The sequence below is a fragment of the Mustela putorius genome, unplaced genomic scaffold, assembly GCF_011764305.1.
Source record: "Mustela putorius furo isolate JIRA1106 unplaced genomic scaffold, ASM1176430v1.1 tig00000139_pilon_pilon_pilon, whole genome shotgun sequence".
Taxonomy (NCBI): Eukaryota; Metazoa; Chordata; class Mammalia; order Carnivora; family Mustelidae; genus Mustela; species Mustela putorius.
The window spans coordinates 12,015,559-12,037,069 of record NW_025421293.1 but is presented as its reverse complement, the minus strand read 5'-3'; the positions used below and the strand labels follow the sequence as shown (position 1 = coordinate 12,037,069).

The window sequence follows — 21,511 nt, the reverse complement described above, 5'->3', positions numbered from 1 at the left end:
ATTTATGAAGTTTTAGGACTTGAACTAGAGTCAGAAGGAGAGAAAGTCCTCAGATGTTCTCGTCCTCGGTGTGGTGTACAGAGAGTCCTTGGGGGAGGGTTTCGGAGAGATCCCCGTAGAGAGGGGCTAGCTGGGCTCTCGACTTCGTGTCCCGCCCACTTTCCATGTGGTGCTGTTGCTGGTGTCACGGCTCGGGCCTCGGCACCGGCAGCCTGCCCATAGCTGCTGCATCCTTGGTGTGAATGTCAGACCTGGAAAAGGCAGGTCGTGTCTGAGTCTGGTTTTGCCCCCACATACCTCCTGCAGGGGTCTCGGTCTTTAGGGGTGTCTCCAAGCCACGCCTAGAGACCTGCTGCTGCTCGGGTGAGAGTTTTGCTGTGCCTACGGCCATCTGGTCAGATGCCATGCCATCCCTCACTAAGGGACGCTCTGGTGGCCCTCATGTTCTAGAACCATGTGTCCCTTGGTCTTTCTGGAACAGTCGTGCCTCACCGCACGTCCTGTTCTCTTGCTAGGACACGTTGCTGACACACTGGGAACAGCTTGCGTTGGAGTCCAGGTCCCAAAGAGCCAGGGACAAGGTGTGTCTCCCTCTTAGGGAGGGAGTGACAGTGTTGATCATGGTGTGGCCTGGAGCTCAAGCCTGGGCCCCTGGTTCTGGTTCTGGCCATGTATCTATGGGAGAGCCAGGGGCCTCCTTGTCGTGAGCCCAGAGGCAGATGTCCTGGCTCTGGGAAATGGGGACGAGCAGCAGCGTCCTGCGAGCCACGTGTACGTGAGGTCCTGTGCTCGGCACCAAGCTGGCAGCATTGCTCACTTCAGGTTCCTAGAATGACTCTGTTCTAAAGCCCCGCGTGGAACATGTAATCTCGTTCCAAATGGCGAGCTGGAACTTCTTGTAGAGCAGGAGTTTCACGCTCATGTGAAAATATCCCTGCACTTAGTATTTGTGATGTATCCACAGATAGGAAATGACAGGCGGGGAGATGAGGTGGCCCCAGCGGATGAGGCTCTGGCTCTTCCTCGCACAGCTGATGGGCCGCTCCGGACCGGGCAGCTCACCGGAGCGGGAGGTCCTGGCCGGAACTTGTGCACAAGCGCTCAGGGCATCACTGTCCCTAACAGCCGCGAGGCGGGAGCCCCTGCGGGTCAGACGTGTGCAGTCACGGTGGAATGTTATTTGGCCATAAAAAGGGATGAAGCGCTGACACGTGGCAGAGCTGTCCCGTGGGAACATGATGCGGAGTGAGGGCGGCCAGGGCAGACAGCCGCCACCGTTAGGACACCGTTGGCAGGAAACGCCTGGAACAGGCGGGCAGCTGTGGGGCTGGGGTTGGAGGGTGGGCTCGCCAGCTGCTACGATGTTTGTTTCTGCAGCGATGATGGAAATGCCATGCACCGAGACAGTGGGGACGGCCGCTGACTCCGTGAGTACCCCAGAAATGCGGGGCTGTGCTCTAATGCGGGACTTCCCTCTCAGCGCAGCTGACACGAAACCAGGCCTGCCCTGACACCTTCGTCCAGGAGTCGCCTAGAGCCGTGGCGGGCGCAGTGACCAGCGGCGTGCCATGCCTGTGCTGCTGGCCGCTCGCGCCTGGTCCTGGGCGGCTGAGGGCACCTGGGGGGCCCAGGCCATCAGCTTATGATCCAGCCCAGTAGACGCTTTCTAAGAAAGAAAAATGTGTTGGTTTTTTACCTGGAGGGCTGCAGAAAGTAAATCTGTCTCCCAGGAATAATCCAAGTCCAAACGGTGGCCACTGGGTTACGATATTCAAGCCAGGCGTTGTGGTCCGGACGTCACTTTTGTGTCCAAAGGAGGCGCGAGCTGGAAGCGGTCAAGGGCAGCGTGGACGCTGCTGTTGGGGTTGAGCCCGCGTGGCTGGAGCTGTGCTGAGCCTTCGGGGAAGCGAGGGGCCAGGCCCTAGCCTGCTTTGTGGGGGTGCCGTGTCCTGCCCAACCCCCCTTCTCCTTTCCATCTGGCAGAAGATTTGCGGAGAAAGTAGCCACTGTGGGACTGGCTCTCTCTCCCCCCTTCTGGCCTTTAAATATCCGAGAAAGGACCTCTGTTTACATCCGTTTATCTTAGCGCTGTGGAATCCACTTGAGTGTTTAGAAACCTCAGGGGCCCTTGTGGTTTCACTTGCCAAGATCTGTTCATCTTCTGGGCTGTTGCAAGGGTGGGGCCATGTGTTTACAAACACCCGCCCCCTCCTCCACCCTGGGACGCCCCCCCCCACTCCCCACCCCACAGTGCTGGAGGAGGGGCCCAGGGCAGAGGGGGTGGGGCTGGCCCCCTGCGAGGCCTGCCTGCTGCAGCTGTCCTCCCCTTCCTGTCCCTTCGGACTAGACAGCGGCGGGAGGGGAGGGAGCCTCTTTTCCTAGTTTGGTGTGCCTGCGTCCTGCTCTCGCCATTGGCCAGCTCACCGGCGCCGCCTAGGGGCCTCGGTCTGGGTCGCTTTCCTGCCGGAACCTGGTTTCTCCAGCCCCCGTCCCCTCCAGGGTTTTCTGAGTGGCTGTCCCTGGAGGAACAATCCCGGGAGGAACTTTCTGGAGAACAAACAGCCCCGCCCCGTGCTGTGGCCCCACCCACCTTCCTTTCAGTTTGGCCTTTTCCTGCTTCCCTGGCAGGCCAGGGGGTGTGGCGCGCCTGCGGTTGGATTTGTGTTTTGGTTTTGGGTGTTTGTGTGTGTGAGTGTGTGTTTGAGTGTGTGTGTGTGTGTGCACTCGCGCACTGATGTACTCCACCCACAAAATGAATGAATGCTCTTTGAAATAAATCTGCTGTCTCCAGCAGCATTTTGTTGACTTTTTTCTTTTTTTTCAAAAAGTGGTGTAAAAGGAAGAAAAAAATCAGTTCATCATTTTTTGGGTTTTACAAAGCGAGACCCCAATCTGTTAAGAGCTCTTGGAGCCGGGAGTTTCAGGGACATGGAAATGAAGGCAGAGGGGCGGGGGCGGAGCTCGTCTTCGCAAGAGCCTGACTTTACAAGCGGTTTCTTTTTTTTTTTTTTAAGATTTTATTTATTTATTCGACAGAGAGAAATCACAAGCAGATGGAGAGGCAGGCAGAGAGAGAGAGATAGAGGGAAGCAGGCTCCCCGCTGAGCAGAGAGCCCGATGCGGGACTCGATCCCAGGACCCCGAGATCATGACCTGAGCCGAAGGCAGTGGCTTAACCCACTGAGCCACCCAGGTGCCCCTACAAGCGGTTTCTTTAAGAAGCTTTTCCTTTCCTTGATTTTTTCAAGGTGTAGAGCTCAAAAACCTCAGTAATGTGTGTTGTGACTCTGGCAAAATCTAGGCCACCGACTTCAAACTGAAACCACCCTTGACCGTGGTCTTCAGGCAGCCCACCCCGTCGGTGGTTGGAGCTCAGCCACCTTCCCTTCCCTGCGATCCATCCCGTCCCGTCCATTGGGGAGAAGAGCTTGCATTTTTCCAGCCAACGGGGGCCCTTTCTTGGGGTGACGTTTCCTACGTCACAGCTCCCAGCCCTGCCTCCAGACGCCTCCTCTGTCATGCCAACAGGGCCTTTGCCTGCTGATGCATCCGTTGCTCCAGGGACCCCAGTGTCTGAGGCTCACTTGGGGGCCACTTTCCTCTCTGGCACCTCTCCTGTGGGCCTCGCACCCCGACCTTGCCCTTGCCCTTCCCAAACTCCAAGAAATAAAAATTGGATCATCCGTACAGAAAAGCGGGCCCCCGCCTTCTCTCTATTTTCCCTTCTGCCAAATCTGTGCCAGGATGTATTTTGGCTCTGAAATGTTGAGAGAAAGTTCTTACCTTCACGGAGTAGCCGTTTTCTGGTTCTTGGCCACATCTCACGGGGGCCCTTTGAAGGTTCCTGCTTTGAGTGTTCTTGGCCATGCCTTGTGGGTAACGCCCAGCCTGTGGGCACTGCTGCTCAGCGTGGGCCCGTGAGCCTGCGATACCGGGCCTTTCCCAGGCCCCACACTCTGGGAAGCAGGAAGAACCTGGAGTGCAGGGTCTGGGGGACATCCCCCCAAGGTCTGCCCCAGACAGGCTGCCCCTCAAGGTCTGTGTGCCTGGCGGCACCTGGGCTGACCAGCAGCTCGGGCCAGCGTGCGGACCGCTGTGCACAGAGCAGAATGCGTTGCAGAAACGTGTTGGGCTTTTGAAATAGCTTCCCAGGATTTTGCAGCATCACATTTATCATAAGCGTTCCTAAGAGAGGCCTCCGAAGCTGGCCTCTGGCTCTTCTTTCCCTGTTCTTTCATTCTTTCCAGGTTACAGACTTACTGTGTGAGCATCACACACAACTCAAACATTCCCGAGAATGAAGCTCGCGGAGTGCACCATTCCCAGGACTGGCTCAGTGCCCTCTCCCGACCCCTTGTCTCAAAGGGCTGCTGCTGTGGGTTTCTCCTTCCCTTGTCACCACACTACAGGAGCTGGGATTTGCTTCCTGCGTCCCCACAAGGGGACCCAGGGGCTGTTTCCAGGGTCCTGCCCTCAGGGGCAGCCCTCCCGAAACATCTGCCTACGTGTCTTCCACAGGGGCAATGGATTCTCAGATTTGGTTATTTTGTTGAAGATAAACTCTGGGAGGGTCAGAGCTGCGGGAATTGAGGAACAGTGCTCAGGAGAGGAACTGGGACTCTTATTTTAGAGAACAAAAACATTCTAATCTTCAGAAAAGGTCGAAAGGCGTGAATGAGAAACAGAATTACCACGCAGTTCTGTGTCTTCATGGGACGTATGATCTTCTGCTTGAAAAGTCTGTTCGCTCAGCCGCCATTGAGGAGCTGATTCTGTTTCTTGACTAAAAATTAATAATCTAATGAAAATCTCAGTAGCACTCCACAAAAAAGACCGAGCTTCCAGAAAACCATCTGGATGATCGCTGAAGCGGTGGTATGGGGCTCATGGAGGGTTTCCGGTGGCCACTCTAGGGGCTGGGGCGGGAAGCGGGGCACGGGGGCCGTGGTTCTCTGCATGACGGCCAGGAACGGTCCCGGGAGGGGAGAGGTCCTGACTGCGCCTTCCAGACTTCAGCCCAGCCTCTTCTTCCAGCCCCCACACCTGCGTGGTCCCAGGCGCCCACACTGATCTCAGCTATGCGGTTCGAATGCAGGGAGGCTGGCACAGGAAGAAAATGCCCACAGTCCCAGGGCAGACCAGGCGGGCCGGCATCTGAGTGGGGGTCCAGGCCTGGTGGAGCCTGGGGCAGCCTGGAGGGGTGGCAGTGGACGCCGTGGGAAAGGCCACAGGGACGGAATTGGCTGGCCTGCCTTCTTTCCCACTGGTTTTTCTCAGCATGAATTCTTATCGTCAGAGTGAGACCTAGAAACACCTTTTCCCATCAGGTTGCTCCTTCTTTTCCAGAATCTGTCAACATAGGGTGCAGAGTCAAGGCCAGGCGTGACCCGCGTGGTCACAGAGGTCCCGTGCTGGGCCCGGCAGTCCCAGAGCCAGCTTGGGTTTGCCCCAGCCCAGAGAGCTGCTGGAAGGACAGGCCAGCCCAAGCAGCCACCCCCCGAGACCATGAACCTGTCTTGCCTGAAACAAAAATGTGACTTTAGAGCTGGTTTCCCAGAAAAGCGGGAGTCAGTGACCAATGGTTGTAAGTGCACGTTCTGCTGCATTTCCACCTAGAATCCTGAATTAGGAAGAACAGGCACTCGTGTGGTGTGATGTCTGGTAGGCGGCAGCCGCTCAGGCTCTGCTCCTTCCCCATGTGCCCAGATGCAGACTCCCCCGGCACCCCGACAAAGTGAGCAGTTCTTTGGTAAGCCTGGCCGGCTCCGTCAGTAGAGTCTGCAACTTTTGATCTCAGGGTCATGAGTTCAAGCCCCACATTGGGCATGGAGTCTACTCCAAAAAAAAAAAATCTTTTTTTCCTGCTTTTGCTAGTAGGGAGGGAGATTTCTAGCACGGTGGGATACATCTCTGTATGGGACACCGAGTGTCTTGGTTGGTCCCTGAGCCCATTGAGCCCCCATCTCACACCTGCCCCTTGGAGGCCCATCTTGGAGCTGAGCTCATGTGGCTTCTCGCTTTCATCCGAGGCGGTGCGACATCACGGCCACCGGGTGCCAGGGACAGCTGTCTCAACACAGACAGGCCCGCGGGGACAACTGAGGGGATCACGGGGAAGCTTGAGGCTCGGAGACTAGAAGGCTGTGCGCATACAGACATTCTCCCGGGACGGGCCCGCAGGGACCATGGCGACAGTGGCGCTCTGTCCCCTGCGAACGCTGGCTGGCATGAGTCCCTGGCTGTCCCCGTGCTTGCTCCCCTGTGAATTATTCCCGTTCAAAGTCACTCTTGGTGAATGACAGCCTTTACTCTGGGTTTTGCCTCTGAGAGCTAGAGATACATTTTCTGCAGTCTTCTGCAAAACAGTGACCTGTGGCAGCCAGCACAGCCCCATGTGCCTAAGCCCAGAGGTCGTGTGTGTCCTCGCCCCTGGTAGGGGCGGCCGGTCTGCATCACGCAAGGGCAGGAAGCCACTTGTCCCTGTGGTCTGATGTGCTTTACTGTGTTCAGGTCCACAGGGGGCGTCGCGTGTGTGCAGGAACCAAGCAGGCTGACAGGGCTGCCACCACCAGGCTTCCTGTGCTTCTGCACTGCTTGGCGGAGGACAGCGCAGAGAATCTTCAGGAAAGGCGCCTCACCTCAGGGTCGTGTGACCGCTGAACCACAGCTTCGTGCCACACGGTGGCATTTGGTTCCCAGATGGCTGTGTGTGAGAAGCCTGCTTCCGAACGTGTGACTGTGTTACTGGTCCCCCAACGTTACCAGCTTGGGTGTTGTTTATCTGGTTCCGAATTAAGTTAAGAAAAAGAGAACGTCTCAGCTAAGATTCCTCGAGTCTGGGGCACCCGGGCAGCTCAGGAGAGAGACGGAGGGGAGGATGCAGGAGCACATAGGACATGTTCCTAAAGCTGGGGCTTTCTGGACCGTTCCTGGTGGGGTGCTGCCTCGGAGGAGCTCTCCTGAGGGCAGGGGCCCAAGTCCGCTGTGACTGGCTTGTCCCCGCCCTGTGGGCCAGACTCCGTGGGGGTGGGGCATCTGTGGTCCCACGTGGGGCTGGCCAACCGGGCACCTTTTACCTGGGCTTGTTACCTAGTGTTTGCACTGGTGTTCTCTGAACATTTTGTAATAGAATTAGTTTTCAGAATCGGAATTTCATTGTAGTTTGATAACCAAAGTCCACCTTGTCAACGAGAGGCACTGTGCCAGCGCCTGTCACCGCTGGGCTGGGCTGGGCCGGGCCAGGTGAGCTCGAGCAGGATGCGGGCCAGGGACCCTGTAGGCCTGGCAGTGGCCAGTGTGTGCTCCGGAGCTGCTTGAGCCACAGGTGTGTCTGGCCCGTGTATTTGGCTGCAGTTCCCCACTTCCTATTGGCACAGCAGCCTGGGAGAGAGAGAGCCACTGGGCCACAGAGGTGAAAGTCCTGGCCCGGAGAAACTGGGGTAGGGCCCATCTCAGAGGTCCTGATGCCCCGCGCAAGGCCTTGTCTCCCCAGCCCTGGTCCACAGCGCCCTCGTGTGGACAGTGAGCACATGACAGCCAGCCCGGGGCAGGCTCAGCACCCCCTGCCCTGTGGGTGGTGCCCCTCTGGGCCCAGGCTGTGTGCGGTGCAGGGGCGGGGGTCAGGACCCACAGCTCCGCACCACGGTCAGAAACTGCCGCTGTAATACCACATATCGCCCCTGCCGCATGTGGACACAAACTGTTGTCTGGCTGCTCTCGGGTAGTCCTTTATCAGAGGCAAGGTGTAGCATCCTGACAGCACGGGGAAGGAAGGGGTTGCATTTCGCCATCACCCAGCATCACCTGGCAGGTCCTGAAGTCCTGTGACTTCAAGTCTTCCTTGCCAGGGTCATGAACTCAGGCTGTGTTGTTTCTCTCCGCAGTGTTCCCAACTCCTGCCCGGCCAGTCCACGTGGGGCTGGGTCGTCCGGCTACCGCTTTGTTCAGAACGTGACCTCGGATCTGCAGCTGGCCGCAGAGTTTGCCGCGAAGGCCGCCTCGGAACAGCAGGCAGACACATCCGGAGGGGACAGTCCTAAGGTCTCAGGCCTCACGGCACACGCGGCTATGTGGTGACCGTGCCCGGGGCACGGCGCGGGCACACCCAGGGCTGCTCCAGTGAGCGCAGCGGGCTTGCGGGGTGCGGGCGTGAGAAGGAGCCGCGCACGGGGGCAAGATGCCAGCCCCTTGCCTGGATAGCACACATGGCTCCCTCAGTGACATCGCTCAGGCCCCAGGCCCTCTCTCCAGCTCTGCACCTCCTCGGCCTTCTGTCCTCATCCCCTCTGTGGGTGACGACGGCTTCAGGGCTTTTCCTTACATAAAGCTTTGGTATCTTAGCTCATTCTCCTCTGATATCTATCTTTAAATCGATTTGCTAAAGAAGTGAGAAATTTCAGAATTAAATTATGAGGAAAACCTGATTTCTCCCTGTGGGGCTAGAAGGGCTGTCCCTCGTTGAGTGCACGCGCATTGGCAGGCCGCGGGTGGTCCCTGGGATTGAGTTAGCTGGACTCGGGTGCTCTCCAGGAGCGGGGGCACATGGCGGGTGGCCCGGAAAGCCTGCCGGAGCTGACGGCTGCCGCCTTTCCCTTCAGGATGAGTCGAAGCCGCCGTACTCCTACGCTCAGCTGATTGTGCAGGCCATCTCGTCTGCGCAGGACAGGCAGCTAACACTAAGTGGGATCTACGCCCACATCACCAAGCATTACCCCTACTACCGCACGGCTGACAAAGGCTGGCAGGTGAGGCCCGAGCCCAAGAAGCCAGACTCCCAGTCTGGGAGCAAGGAGGTTAACGGGGAGGTCATTTTCTGTAGGACAGAGTGGTCCCAGGGGGGCGTGTCTCTGCTGATGGCCCGTGGCACATCGGAGCTGAGCCACAGCCTCAGTGAGTCCAAATAGTCTTGTCTCCCTCCGACGTCCGAAAAAGGGAGGGCAGTTGCCTGGTGTTTTCAAGCCTACTGTGGCTTCCGATCGTGCGCTGTGTTGGAAATGGACTATGTCCCTGTGTTCTCTCAGTGGCCCACGTATACTGGGAACGTCCGACCTCTTGTCAGGCTCATTTAGGAATGTTTTCCCCGTGGTTCTTCTTTTCCCCTGGCCAGTTGACTTAGTACCAGTTCTGATCTGCAGACTCTGGGTCATGGCCCGTCTTTCGGTTTCACTTTTTGTCCAAGAAATGCCGTGCTAAATTTTCTTAGGAAAAGCTACCACTGTACCTTTGCACTTCCCGGTAGAATCCAGTGACCTTGCCCCCTGTGGAGCGCCCGCACCAGCACGAACGCTGGGCTCTCCCATCACCTCTGGTCTCATGTCTGTTACATTCAGATTCTGTTTTCTGACATGCTAACTGGTGACTGTCTCTGTTTGCCCACAGAATTCCATCCGACACAACCTCTCTTTGAACCGTTACTTTATTAAAGTCCCTCGTTCCCAGGAGGAGCCTGGGAAGGGGTCTTTTTGGCGAATAGACCCTGCCTCAGAAGCGAAGCTCGTGGAACAGGCATTCCGAAAACGGAGGCAGAGGGGCGTCTCCTGTTTCCGCACCCCCTTCGGGCCTCTGTCTTCCAGGTAAGCCCCTGCTCTGCCCTCGCTCAGCAGCCTGGCTCCCCAGATGTCCACGTTCACGGGACCACCTCTGGCTCTTCAGACGCGTCACTTTTATGTTTCTGAGTGAGACGGTGTCAGGACCAGTGATTCTGGGACAGTGAAGTTAGTAAGTGGGCCACGGGCTGCTCCTCTGACCGGTCCGTTCTCAAAGCTGAAACGTGGGCAGTGTTGGGACCAGAACCTGAAGCCAGAGAGGAGTGGAAGGGGCCTGTGGGGTTCCGTGGACGTGAGCGTGCTGGCGGAGGGCCCGACAGGCCAGGGATGGTCGAGCTCAGACAGGCTGTGTCATTAACAAAGCTGCCTTTGCGAAGTGGGCACCATCCGCCCTCTGGTCAGGGGCCCCTCCCGCTCTGCACGTGGGTGGGCCCAGCAGTCTTCCCGAGGTCGCCAGTCCAGGGAGAGCGTGGGGCAAGAGAGGACAGACGCTCTCTGAAATTCTCCCCCCTGGAAGGAAACTTTGTGCTTTCCACATCATGTAGCTAATGTGATTCTGCGAAAGACTGCTCAGACGTCCAGAAATGTCTGGTATGGGGTCTGGCCTGATTCTCGGTTCTGTAGCCAGAGCAGAAATCGGAGCAAAGGTGACAGTCGTACTGGTAAGGTAGGAATTCAGAACGCGTCAGCTGAGCTCACGTTGTCCCGAACACCATGTTGCGTGAGTAGGGCTTTGAGAAAAGTGCTGCCGGAGGAGCTGAGTTCACTAGGAGGCCGGCCCAGAGACGTGGCTGTACGACAGCTCCTCCTCCCCTCACGCTCCTATAGCCAGAGGCCCTGGTGGCAGTGGGGTGTGTGTCTCTGCAGCGTGAGGGCATCCGCTCCAGGCCTCTCCCCGCTCCTGGCACTTTGCTGGTGATCTCCGGTGCCCGCGGGCTCGTGGAGGGGCTCCCGACCTCCACCCACATCTTTCCTGCCGTTCTCCCCAAGCACGTCAGTGTCCAGATTGCCCCTGTGACAGGACACCGGTCACTGGGTTAGGGACCATCCTACCCACCAACTCTGAGCAAGGCCCCCTGTTGAGGCACTGGTGATTTCTGGGGACGCAGCTTAGCCCCTAATGGTGAGCGCCATGACTTGTCATTTGTCGACAAGCTAGGGGAGTAGGTACGGGGCTGGCTGTATGTGCCCGGCACTTCCCAGGGAACCCTGATTGGGGGTGTCTCTGGATGATGACAAGGGGGCCTGTCTTCACCGTCACCCTGGGAGTGAGGGCCACAGTCTCGTGAATCTGCACAGTGGCCAGCAGGGAATTCTTGGGCCCGGGAGGAAGGCTGTGCGTGCTATGTCTTCAGGAGAGGGAGGGCGTCTCATGGCTGCAGAGCTGGGATTCTGTAGGAGGAAGGCGGTGGGTGTGTTTGTGTTGGGTGGGGGCATGTAGAAAGCAGGGTAGGCTCTGCGCAGAGGTGAAGAGGGCCTGCCAGGAATCTGGGCTCCTGAGGTCAGAGGAAGGCTGTCTGTCACAGGCTTAGGGGGCGGGGGGAGGGTGCCAGGTCTGTGCCTGAGGAGACCAGGGCGCCCACAGCACCCCATGTCTGGAGGGGCGAACAGTACCACCCACAGGGACGTTTACCGTGCTCACGGGAAATGCAGAGCAAAGACGGCTCCCTCCAGGCAGCCCCGGCATCCTGCCTTGGAGAGTTTGCATTGACCCTGGGACTCTGAGGGACCACGAGTCCCCGCGCTGCACAGCCAGTCCCGGGATAGCCCCAGCCGAGCACAAGCTCTAGACCATGGTGAATGGTGACAGAGGGAGCAGCCTCCCCCAGACTAGTAGCCGTGTGAGCCGGACAGCCGTGCACCCAAAGCCTGTCTGGTCCTCCGGCCGTAGGTCGATCCTGGTGGGAAAGCCTAGCTCTTTAACACTCCGTGGGGCACTGGCTGGTCCCCTTCAGGAAGCAAATTCTCTGGAAGCCACAAATGACAGCATTTCCCACTTCTGGACTTAAACACCTGTTGGTCGTTGGTCTGTCGGGTAACTCGTTGTCACCGCACGGTATTACGTTAGCGTGGGAACTACCTCGTGAGGACAGAGAAGCATCAGGAAAGGCTGGCCAAGGGGCCATGGAGCATGGACATTGGGGTGTCTGTGTTTTGCGAAGCACCACTTTCATTTCTGACCTTGTGTACTTACTGCCATGGTCCCTTCTCTTGTGTCTTCCTCAGGAGCGCTCCAGCTTCGCCCACTCACCCCGGGCTAATGTCCCCTCGTTCTAGTGGCCTGCAGACCCCAGAGTGCCTGTCTCGAGAGGGCTCACCCATTCCACATGACCCTGACTTTGGGTCAAAGTTAGCTTCTGTTCCAGAGTATCGGTATTCCCAAAGTGCGCCTGGTAAGATGGTCTTGTCCCTGCCCCCGGCGTGGCGGAGCGGAGCCTCGCGTGTCTATGGGCCTTAGCTCTCCTGTTCCTTCTCGCGCAGGCTCTCCCGTCAGTGCCCAGCCCGTGATCATGGCCGTGCCTCCCCGCCCGCCCAGCCTGGTGGCCAAGCCCGTCGCCTACATGCCGGCGTCCATAGTGACGGCACAGCAGCCATCGGGCCATGCGATCCACGTTGTGCAGCAGGCCCCCCCTGTCACCATGCTCAGGGTGGTCACCACCTCCGCCAGCTCCGCCAATGGCTACATCCTCGCCAGCCAGGCCTCGGCAGGGGGTGCCCACGAGGCAGCGGGCACAGCCGTGCTGGACCTGGGCAGCGAGGCCAGAGGTAAGGCGGGTGTGTGCTCACCAGGCTGCCATGGGGATGGAGCTCACCTGCCGGGGCAACGGGCAGTCCCTGGGGGCCAACGACTCTCAGGCTGCTGCCTTTCCTCCTCCCTGCTACTTATTGTCTTGGGGAGTATGTCCTTTTAAATCCACGCCGATGGTCCTCTAAACCGCCTCCAGGTGTGCGGCCCCCGAGGTGACAGGCCTGGGACACGGGCTTGATGTTGCCGTCCACAGGGTGATGGCTCTGGGGCCCCCGGCTGGGAGACTTTAGCAGTCCCGCAGAAAGTCACCGCACGTCCCTGTGTGTGGCGTCTCGAGCCCCGGGGGGCATGGGGTCAGTACCGAGAGTGCAGCTGCCTGGGCGGGAGCCCTCGAGCCACACACGGTCTCCTGGGCTTGCGGGCCTCTGTCTGCTGATCTGCAGCCCGTTCACAGCGTCGTGACAACGAAGCAGTTTGCCAGTCTTTGTTCCAAATAACGTTTTCTTTTCCCCATTATGTTTGGTGGCTTAAAGTTCAAGGTATTTAGAAGTTTTTCTAAAATCCTACAGGTGTTTTTCTCTCACTTGGAAAGTATTTCATTGGGGGATGTTTCTTGAGAATAGTCAGTGCTTCAAAACCACGGTCCGTTCCCCCACAAACAGACGTCCTGCCGAGCATGAGGAGAGCGGCCGCCCCATTGGGCGGATGGGGTTCTGACACCCTTTCTCCTCAGGCCTGGAGGAGAAGCCCACCATCGCGTTCGCCACCATCCCCACCGCCAGCCGAGTCATCCAGACCGTGGCCAGCCAGATGGCCCCAGGGGTCCCCGGACACACGGTCACCATCCTGCAGCCAGCCACACCGGTGACCCTCGGGCAGCACCACCTCCCCGTCCGGGCCATCACTCAGAACGGCAAGCACGCGGTCCCCACCAACAGTTTAGCCGGCAGCACTTACGGTGAGGCCCTGCCCACGCCTGCTCGCCCAGCCCCACTGTTCTGCCATTGAGGCCTGCGGCACGAGATCACATGTCCCCTCGATCCGCGGGCACCGTGGTCGGGCCAAGGCACAACCCCTGCCGCAGAGGCAGACCCCTTAGTCACAGTGCTTGTGCCCGCTGGGTCAGAGGAGGGGTGCGAGGGAGGGGCAACAGTTGGAGGCGGACGGGGCCGGCGGGTGCCGGGAGGGTGGCTCAGGGCAGGCGGCCTGTGTTAAGCACCTGCTAGAGGTGAGGGCCAGAGCCTTTGGCTGTCTTTAGGGGTGCCGGCGGCAATGGCGAGAGGAGGCCCCTCGGGCGAGCGCAGGGTGGGGGCAGGGAGGGGCGGCAGGCAAGGCTCAGCTGGCGAGGGGCAGGCACCCTGGGGCTGGGCCTGCTGGGAGCAGGGGTCCCGCGTGCTCAGAACTGGCCTGCGCTGGTCTTCGCCCGTTCCCAACGCACGTCTCTTTTCCTCCACTCCCAGCCCTCACCAGCCCCCTGCAGCTCCTGGCAGCCCAGGCTAGTTCGTCCACGCCGGTGGTGGTCACGCGGGTGTGCGAGGTGGGGCCCGAGGAGCCGGCAGCAGCGGCCGCCACGCCAGCCACCCCAGCGACCCCGGCCACCGCTGCCACCTCTGCCTCTTCCACCGGGGAACCCGAGGTTAAAAGGTCACGTGTGGAGGAACCCAGTGGGACTGTGACGGCGCAGGCCGGGGTGATCGCGGCCGCCGGCCCACAGGGACCCGGAACCGGGGAGTGATGGACCGTGTGTGTGGGCCGAGTGGGATGCTCGCCAAAAGGGATTCTGGGGCCGGGCCCTGACCGCCGGCCTCGCGCTGCCTGCGGACCGTGACGAGGAGGCTCCACGCCGACCTGCTCCCGGACACGCTCGTCCTCCTTGTTCTGTTTCCTGCCCCTGCTGTGGCTTCAAACAAACCCATAAACAAGTTCAGACAGCTGATTGTATGACCCGGCAGTGCTCGCTTTTATTTTCCTTCTCCCTTGCACCGCCTCCTCCCAGGCCTGCGGCCGAGGGCTGGGTCACGCGCCGGCCCGGCCACGCGCTCAGACCGGGCTTCTGGAGCAGCCTTGGCCCCCGAGGACGACAGGGGCTGTGCGCAGGAGGGCCCAGCAGGCACAAGGCCCATGAGCCGCCGAGCGGGAGGAGGCAGGAAAGAGGGAGGACCTGCCAAAGCTCAGACTGTCTCGTGGGGTTTGTGCCCGAAAGTAGCGACTCGGAAAGTCTTGGCATTAATCGGGGGGAGGGGACTCTGGTTTGGCTTTGGACCCCAAAGACTTGTTGTTTCATTGAAATGAATTGAGGCTTCATCATAGATCTGAGATAAACGCAGGAGTAAGCTCGTGTCTGTGAGGCCGTGTCTGTGGACGGCGTAATGAGGCCATGTCTGTGGACGGCGTAACAGCTGCGGGTCTGGGCTGTGAGCCGACATGAATCCCGAGAAGAGCCGCCACCGCTGCTCCGTCTGCTAACTTCAAGAAAGATCGGCGGCCGCCTGGATTGCCCTTGGGGGCAGAAAGTTATCTGGGGGAGGAGCGGCACCCCTCATCTGGAGGCTCCGAAACCAGGAATCCGTGAGCGCCACGTCCTCTGCGGCCCGAGGCCCCGTGCCGGGCTGCCGTGGGAAGCGCTGGCCAGGTCGCTCCCACCACCTCTGTCACCGAGTCACACTGGCTTTACCGCCCGTACCTCCTGCCATATGTCCCGCCGTCTCCTGTGCCTGCAGCACTGGGGCCGGGAGTGGGGGCCGCCCCTGCCTTTGGCTCCTGCAAACTCCTGGCCACAGGACCTGGCTAGTGGTACCACCTTTCCCAGGGAGGGTCCCCTGCGCTTGCAGACACCCCCTGCTGCCTGGAGCGGTTCCCGGAGCAGGAAGAGAGCCCGCCAGATCACAGTTCTCCAGCTCCTCCTGGAGAACGTTCTCAGGAAATGTCAAGTGTGTCTGTGAAAAGTGACTCTGAACGTGGCCGGCCGCCCCGGCATTGAACCCTGTGCGGCACAGCAGCCCCGGGGTCTGCACCGAAGTCCGGCGGGGACAGTTTTCTTCCTGGAAGTAGCCTGTCCTCAGCTTTGGTCCTCCCCCCCACCCCCACCCCAGCAAAGCTGCCTGCGCCCACCCACCCCGACAGCAGCACCCATGAGAGCACGCAGTCCCCAGAAAACCACTGAGAGGGGGAGCAGGCCTCAGGGGCCGCATCAGATACTGGCTTCAGAACAAGAGGAAAACCGTGGAACTCCGCTTCCAGGCTGTTCACACAGGACTGGCTCGTGTGCTGTGCACCCCACTGGCAACACTGTGGCTCGGCTGGGTGTGACAAGCCATCTTGCCGCCACAGCCCGCAGTTGCCGGTTGCTGGGGACACGTGTGACCTGTCCTCCTCCCTGGCCTGTGGTGACAGCTGCCTTGGCATCCTCAGAGCCCGAATGAGGCATTTTTACTGCACCAAACTTAAAGTGGGGAAAAAGTTCTCTTGTAACATCCACACCCGTTGGCTTCAGTGACACGGGCATGGACTTGGCCAGTGTGTCGTCCGCAGTGATGAGAAGTTGCACTCCGTTCCGCATCAATGTTTTCCGTTGCTTTATAAACTTGGTCTCTTGTGGCATGGGGTATGTGCATGAGCAGGCACACAAGTTGGGTGGAGGCTGAGGCACGCACACAGGCGATTCAGGTCCTTGCCTTGGGCCTTACCTCTAAGGGTCTGACCCCAAGACCTGCCTTCGGCTCGCCTGTTGCTGCTTCTTCCCCGTGGTCATCGTTTACGGGGTCCTTGCGAGGGGGACTGCCCAGGTTTGTCTACCGTGCAGAAGCTGTCACCATCTCCAGAGAACTCAGGACACTCAGCCACGGACGCGCGTCAGGGGACTGCCCGATCGGGTCAGTCTGGCTCTGACCCTTTGCTTTCCTAGCTCTTGAGATGTTTGGGTTTCTGCTCATTTTGGGTGAGGATCGCACTATCCAGGCAGGGGTTCCATGAGGAGGGAGCGCGGAGAGGTCAGAATGTCTATGGCTGGTGTTGCGTCACGCAGAGAGCTCGCGCCTTTTCAGCTCCTGCTGGGGCTGGGAAGGGGACCCTGTGGGGTCCGCTCAGGCTGGGCCTTGGGGGAACAGCCACTCTGGGTTCACAGACAGTGAGCTTCTGCATGGGCTTCTGGTCCCCTCATGCTGCCGCACGTCCTGGGACTGGTACCTGAAGGCCCAGGTCGGCCCCCACCTCTGTGCCCTCAGATCCAGGCAAGGGACAGCCTCCCCCAACCCAGAAGCAAGGGCACCAGGCCAGACGTTACCAGAGGACTGTGGCCCTCCGATTTGGGGCTGCCTATGACCCACCACAAGCCACAAACACACCCACCCTCCTAGAGAGCAGGCCCACCCTGACCAGGATTGGGAGAAGCAGAAATAGGTCCATTCTGGCATCGGGCAGTATCACCATGGCCTCAAGGGTCCGAGGACCTTCTTGATCACCCCGCGGTTTGCGCATGTGTGAAGAGGTCAGCCAGGCCAAAGGTGATGAGTCCACCTCCTCCGCGCCGTGCCCCGGGGCACGCAGGCCCTGTGCTCCCGGTACCAGGTGCCTTGTCTTGTCGTCCTGCTGGCCCGGTCACCATGTTTACCAGCACCAGAGACGGGAAAACACCCTCTCTGCCTAGGGAGGGAGTCACACACGTCACCCCTTTTCAGTAGTTGGGCGTTTCCCAGCAAGACAGTCTGCTATCGTGTTGGAAGGGAGAGGCTTGTACCCCAAGGTCATGGCGGTGTCACAGGGCCCAGTGCACGGGGCAGTGTGGGACACTGAAAGCCGTGGAGACGTGGCTTCTGGCGCCCCAGGGTGGACTCCTGAGCTGTCTGCATCTGTCCACGCTGACGCTCTCCCGAGCACCGCGTGCTAGCCGGGACCGGCCAGACGGCGCCATGGGGAGTCAGACGGATTGTCCCTTTACCACCAGCTCCGTAAATTCTGACACGTTTACATGGCATGTGTCCCTCGAGGGGTCTCGACAGATGCCGGAACAGCCCCGAGGCCTGGGACATGGCCATCGTGGCCCTGCCCCATGCTCCGGGGATGGCAGGGCCCCTCACCGGGTCCACCATGCAGAGCCACACGAGGGCACCCAGGGCAGCGGGGTCTTTGTGCCCACGGCCAAGCCCGTCAGCTTCCCTCTCTGGCAGGTTCATGTTTGAGGTTTGCTGTTTTTAAGAACCGAACAAAGTTGAGAAGATGGGGGCGGGGGGGTTCTGCGTTGATAAAATGAGTAATCCGTGATTCTCGAGCTGGGAGGGAACAAGTTCAGGGTGGGGGTGTTGACACCGCTGGAGCGTGGGGGTCCCCACTTTCCCTCAAGCAACCTGACCACACAGGGTCCATGGGCACATCCTGGTCCCTTTCCTGCTGCTCACTGGGACTGGCGGATGACCGGCTTGAGGCCTCCAGCATCACTGGGTCCGCACGCTCGCTTTCGTGAGAACAGGTCTCAGGCTCTCCGTGGAGCACTGGGAGGCGGGCACCCTCTCCAGAGGGAGTGACGCGAGTCCCTGCCCTGGAAGCCCTGTGGTGGGTCCACAGTTCCAGAGAAAAAGCAGGCTTGCATCTGGCCTTGGGGTCAGTTTCTTCATAGAATAGAAACAGGCCTCATGCAAAGAGGGAGCACGTCATCGAACATGAGAACGTGTCAGAGAAGAAACACGGCTCCCCGAGCTCTTGGAGCTAAGCTGTCAGTCCGGGGGTGTGAGCGACTGTGTGGGGCGCGGGACGCCTCGGGGGCCCACGGCCCAGCCCCTCATCTCTGGGAGGATGCAGCTCCCCTGAAAGGGGCCTCAGGGCAGCCCAGCCCGTGGGCGTGGATGCCTGTGTCCACGTGAGTCTGTAAGCGCACTCCTTGTTCTAGAACCAGGTTCTAGAAGCTGGGAGGCGGAGGGCCGCCTGACCTCGGCCCCACGGCTGGTTTGGCCAGAAGGAGAGACCGTTTCCCGCTGTCCCTCGCCAGCCGCCTTGACGATCCTTCTGCCTCGGAGTGACAGTGCTCGGATGAAATCTCGCAGACCGGCTGCTCCAGACGGGCCGCTGCTCCTCACCCTGTTTCTGTCCGTCGTTTTCAAGTTGTTTCCCCGTTTTATAAAGCCCTTTCATTTTCAGAGCTGTTTCCCAAGACCTCGATTCCCCCATGAGGTTTTAAACGCTCAGGACGCGGCCAGGTGGGTGCGGGACGCTGCTGCGATTTTACACGGGACGGAACTGAAAGTCTCAGAATTGGACTTGGGGCTCCTGTGTGTCCGTTCTCACCGCTGGTTTTGGCCCTCGCTCTTTCAACCAGGAGTGAGCAGAGCAGCGCTGTCTCTAAGGACAAACGCCACAAAGCACTTTGTCCAGTCCTGGCACCTGCTTGTCATTGGGGTGCCCTTGGGGGATGGGAGAAGCGGGGATCCAGGACCGCGGGGGTGGGGGGCGGCCGGGAGCCCGCTGCGTGGGAGCTGTGTCGGCCCCCTACTTCCTGCGGATTCTAGTCTCCCACGCGCGTCCCAGGCGGGCCAGAGAGTCTCCAGGCGCCTCTCTCCTTTCCTCCAACCCTGTTAATGTTTAAGAGTCAAATAACAATTGGAAGAATCCTGGCTCCTTCTCTGTTCGGGAATTTTTTCTGGAATAGTTAGTTTGATTCCTTCAAATACTTATTGATGGTTTTCTCCACGTCAGAAATAGTAAAAAGTGCCCGGGAGGAAGGTTCTTAGCCGCAGTAAAGGGCCTTGTCCTTCTGAGCTGTCTCCCCGAGTCCCAAGGCGCGTTGAGACCTGGCGCCTGAACGTCGAGCCAGCGGGCTGGGCAGGAACGAGTCTGTGACTCCAAGCTGGGTTTTCCCACGTGAAGTTAACAGGCTTGTGGCCTCCTAAGCTCTTGGCCTCTAAGTTCTGTGTTAACTGACCCCCATTTTTTTCTTTCTTTCTTTTTTTTTTTTTTAAATAATCCTTAAAAATGGGATTTAAAATCAACACATTTAAAATTTGGCCGTTCCGTGCTTCTCTCCCAGCTTCCTTTCCGAAGGCTTTCTGGATCCCCGTATTCTTAATTTACACGGCTCGGTCTGTATTTCGGCATGGGGGTCGGGAGGAAGGAAACAAAAGTGTGACCCCGACTCTCACCGGGGTCCGCCAAGTTCAGCCCCACGAGCCGCGCGGGCCCCACAGACCCCTGCCCCCCGAAGCTCGGCCCGCGGGCGGAGGGATTAAACCAGTACTGAGACTTCGTTTTCTTACGTGCTGGCAATTCTGTAAAGAAAACTTGGGGGGCGGGTCTGAGGGGTGTGTGTGCGTGCGCGTTTGGGAGCGTTTTGTTTTTTGTTTTTTGTTTTTTTTTTACAGTGGCTGTCTAAAGTATTTTCCACAGTACGTGTAATAATCAGTGCTTTAAAAGCGGTGGTACCCATACGGTGGAAACCAGCTCACGGGATCGAAGGCCCCGCCGCGCCGCCGGCTTCTGCCACCGGTGCACGCGCGGGCCCGCAGGAAGCCCCGGCGATGGCAGGGAGCCGGCGGTCCCGTCCTCAGAAAGACAAGAGGCCCACAGCAGCCGGGCCCGCCTGCGTTTTCATTTCAAATGGGATACAGTATTTTTTTAATAAGGAGCCATACTTTTTTTTAAAAGTTTGAGATCTGAATGTGATTTCTAATTGTATCAGACATTAATGTTTTAAAGCTATAAAAAGTTTAAGATTTCTACTTGTTTTCCACTTATTTTAACTGTCCTTTTATCTATTAAATTGTTGTATGTGGGTGGGGAAGTTCTGTTTCTCCCCTTAGCATTTGTTTCTATAACCAGAAATAAAATTATATATTACAGAAACGAGCCCGGGGCTCCATGTGGTCCTTGGGAGTGGCTCCTGGAGGCAGACGGGTGGATGGGCAGATGCCTGGACACGCAGCCCCCATGGGCTCCCTGGAGGCGGGCACCTGACCCGGGGGGCGGCCGCTGGGGAAGGTGCGCGTTTGCCTTTTGTGCTCAGCGGCCCCCTCTGGGGAAGACGCAGACTGTCAGGGGAGGCGCCCGTGATTTCCTGGCCTCACAGAGCCCCAGCGAGTTCCCTGAATCGGAGTGTCTGCATCCCAGGGGCAGGAAGACCATTCCCATCGGCCCCTGGACGTGGACAAGCTGGTGGAGCCTCACCTTGCACCCAGGCACCGGCAGCTCTGCTGGGGATGCCCCCGGTGCCCACGGCTGCCTCTGCGGCTGCACCCGTGCACCCACGAGGAGCAGTCCCTGGACAGCTGGGGGCCGCTCCTGCCAGCACTCGGCTGCGTGAGCCTTTCTGCCCCTGTGCGCACTTCGTCTCTTAGGCCTTGTATGTCCCGGCGACAGAGTTGAGGGCGACGTTAGCAAAGGGGGTCGGCCCCAGCGCCGAGGTCAGACTTGGATTCAAAGTCTGGCCAGGAGGCAGTGGGGGAGGTTTAAGTGGCAAGAAGCTCCATTTCTGCATCCGCAGAACGGGCGCCCGGCCTCGCAGTGCTCTGCAGATCACGGGGGCCAGGGCCCATCGGCAGTGGTGAAATCTCTCTGTAGCACCCACCGGCTTTACGGTTACGTCGTCACAGGAAGCAGGGTGCCTCTGCTGAGAAGGCCCCGGCTCGGGATCTCTGAGAAGCGTGCACTTGTCACACACCCGCATCTCTGGTCCAGATTCTCTGGTGTATGTGCCTGTGGCTCGTGGCTGGTCACCGCTCTGAGCTCAGGAACTGGCCTTTTCCAAGGTCTTACAGGCACCTGCAGCTGTAGCTGACATCTGACCACGGTGGTCCTTCATGAGACCCCACGGACACCGGACGATCATAACGGTCAGCCTCACCACAACGGTTGGAGGATTTTAGCCAAACCACAAGCAAGAGTAAGGATGGTAAGTCTCAAGGGTTTTGATGGCCAGTTAGCATCTTCCTGAAATGCATGGCTTTTTCAGTTTTGGTTTTGAGTAAAACAACCATCTCTCACCCGGAAGAGCTTAAGACAGGGGCACCTGGGTGGCTCAATCGGTTAGGCGACTGACTCTTGATTTCAGCTCAGGTCGTGATCTCAAGGTCGTGAGTTTAAGCCCCACACTGGGCTCCATGCTGGGGAAGGAGCCCACTTAAAAAATAGATAATAAGGGGCACCTGGGTGGCTCAGTGTGTTAAGCTGATGCCTTCAGCTCAGGTCATGATCTCAGGGTCCTGGGATCGAGCCCCGCATCGGGCTCTCTGCTCAG

At 58.9% G+C, this 21,511-nt stretch overlaps 1 protein-coding gene across 2 annotated transcripts in view; it reads left to right on the top strand.

Moving 5' to 3' along the window:
* The window catches only part of FOXK1 (forkhead box K1), a 62,768-nt gene extending 42,644 nt beyond the window's left edge, over window positions 1-20,124 (top strand). The window contains exons 3-10 of one of the 2 annotated variants that reach the window (XR_006605275.1): window positions 7,884-8,040; window positions 8,598-8,744; window positions 9,379-9,572; window positions 11,772-11,938; window positions 12,027-12,311; window positions 13,028-13,252; window positions 13,755-16,166; window positions 19,641-20,124. Coding sequence is in view for 1 of the 2 variants with exons in the window: in XM_004775028.3 (XP_004775085.2) it covers window positions 7,884-8,040; window positions 8,598-8,744; window positions 9,379-9,572; window positions 11,772-11,938; window positions 12,027-12,311; window positions 13,028-13,252; window positions 13,755-14,029 (1,450 nt within the window). In the remaining variant the exon portion in view is untranslated. Of the gene's footprint in view, window positions 1-7,883; window positions 8,041-8,597; window positions 8,745-9,378; window positions 9,573-11,771; window positions 11,939-12,026; window positions 12,312-13,027; window positions 13,253-13,754 lie in introns of both variants that reach the window. The other variant, XM_004775028.3, reaches the window with a different exon arrangement.
* The last annotated feature ends 1,387 nt before the right edge of the window (window positions 20,125-21,511 follow it).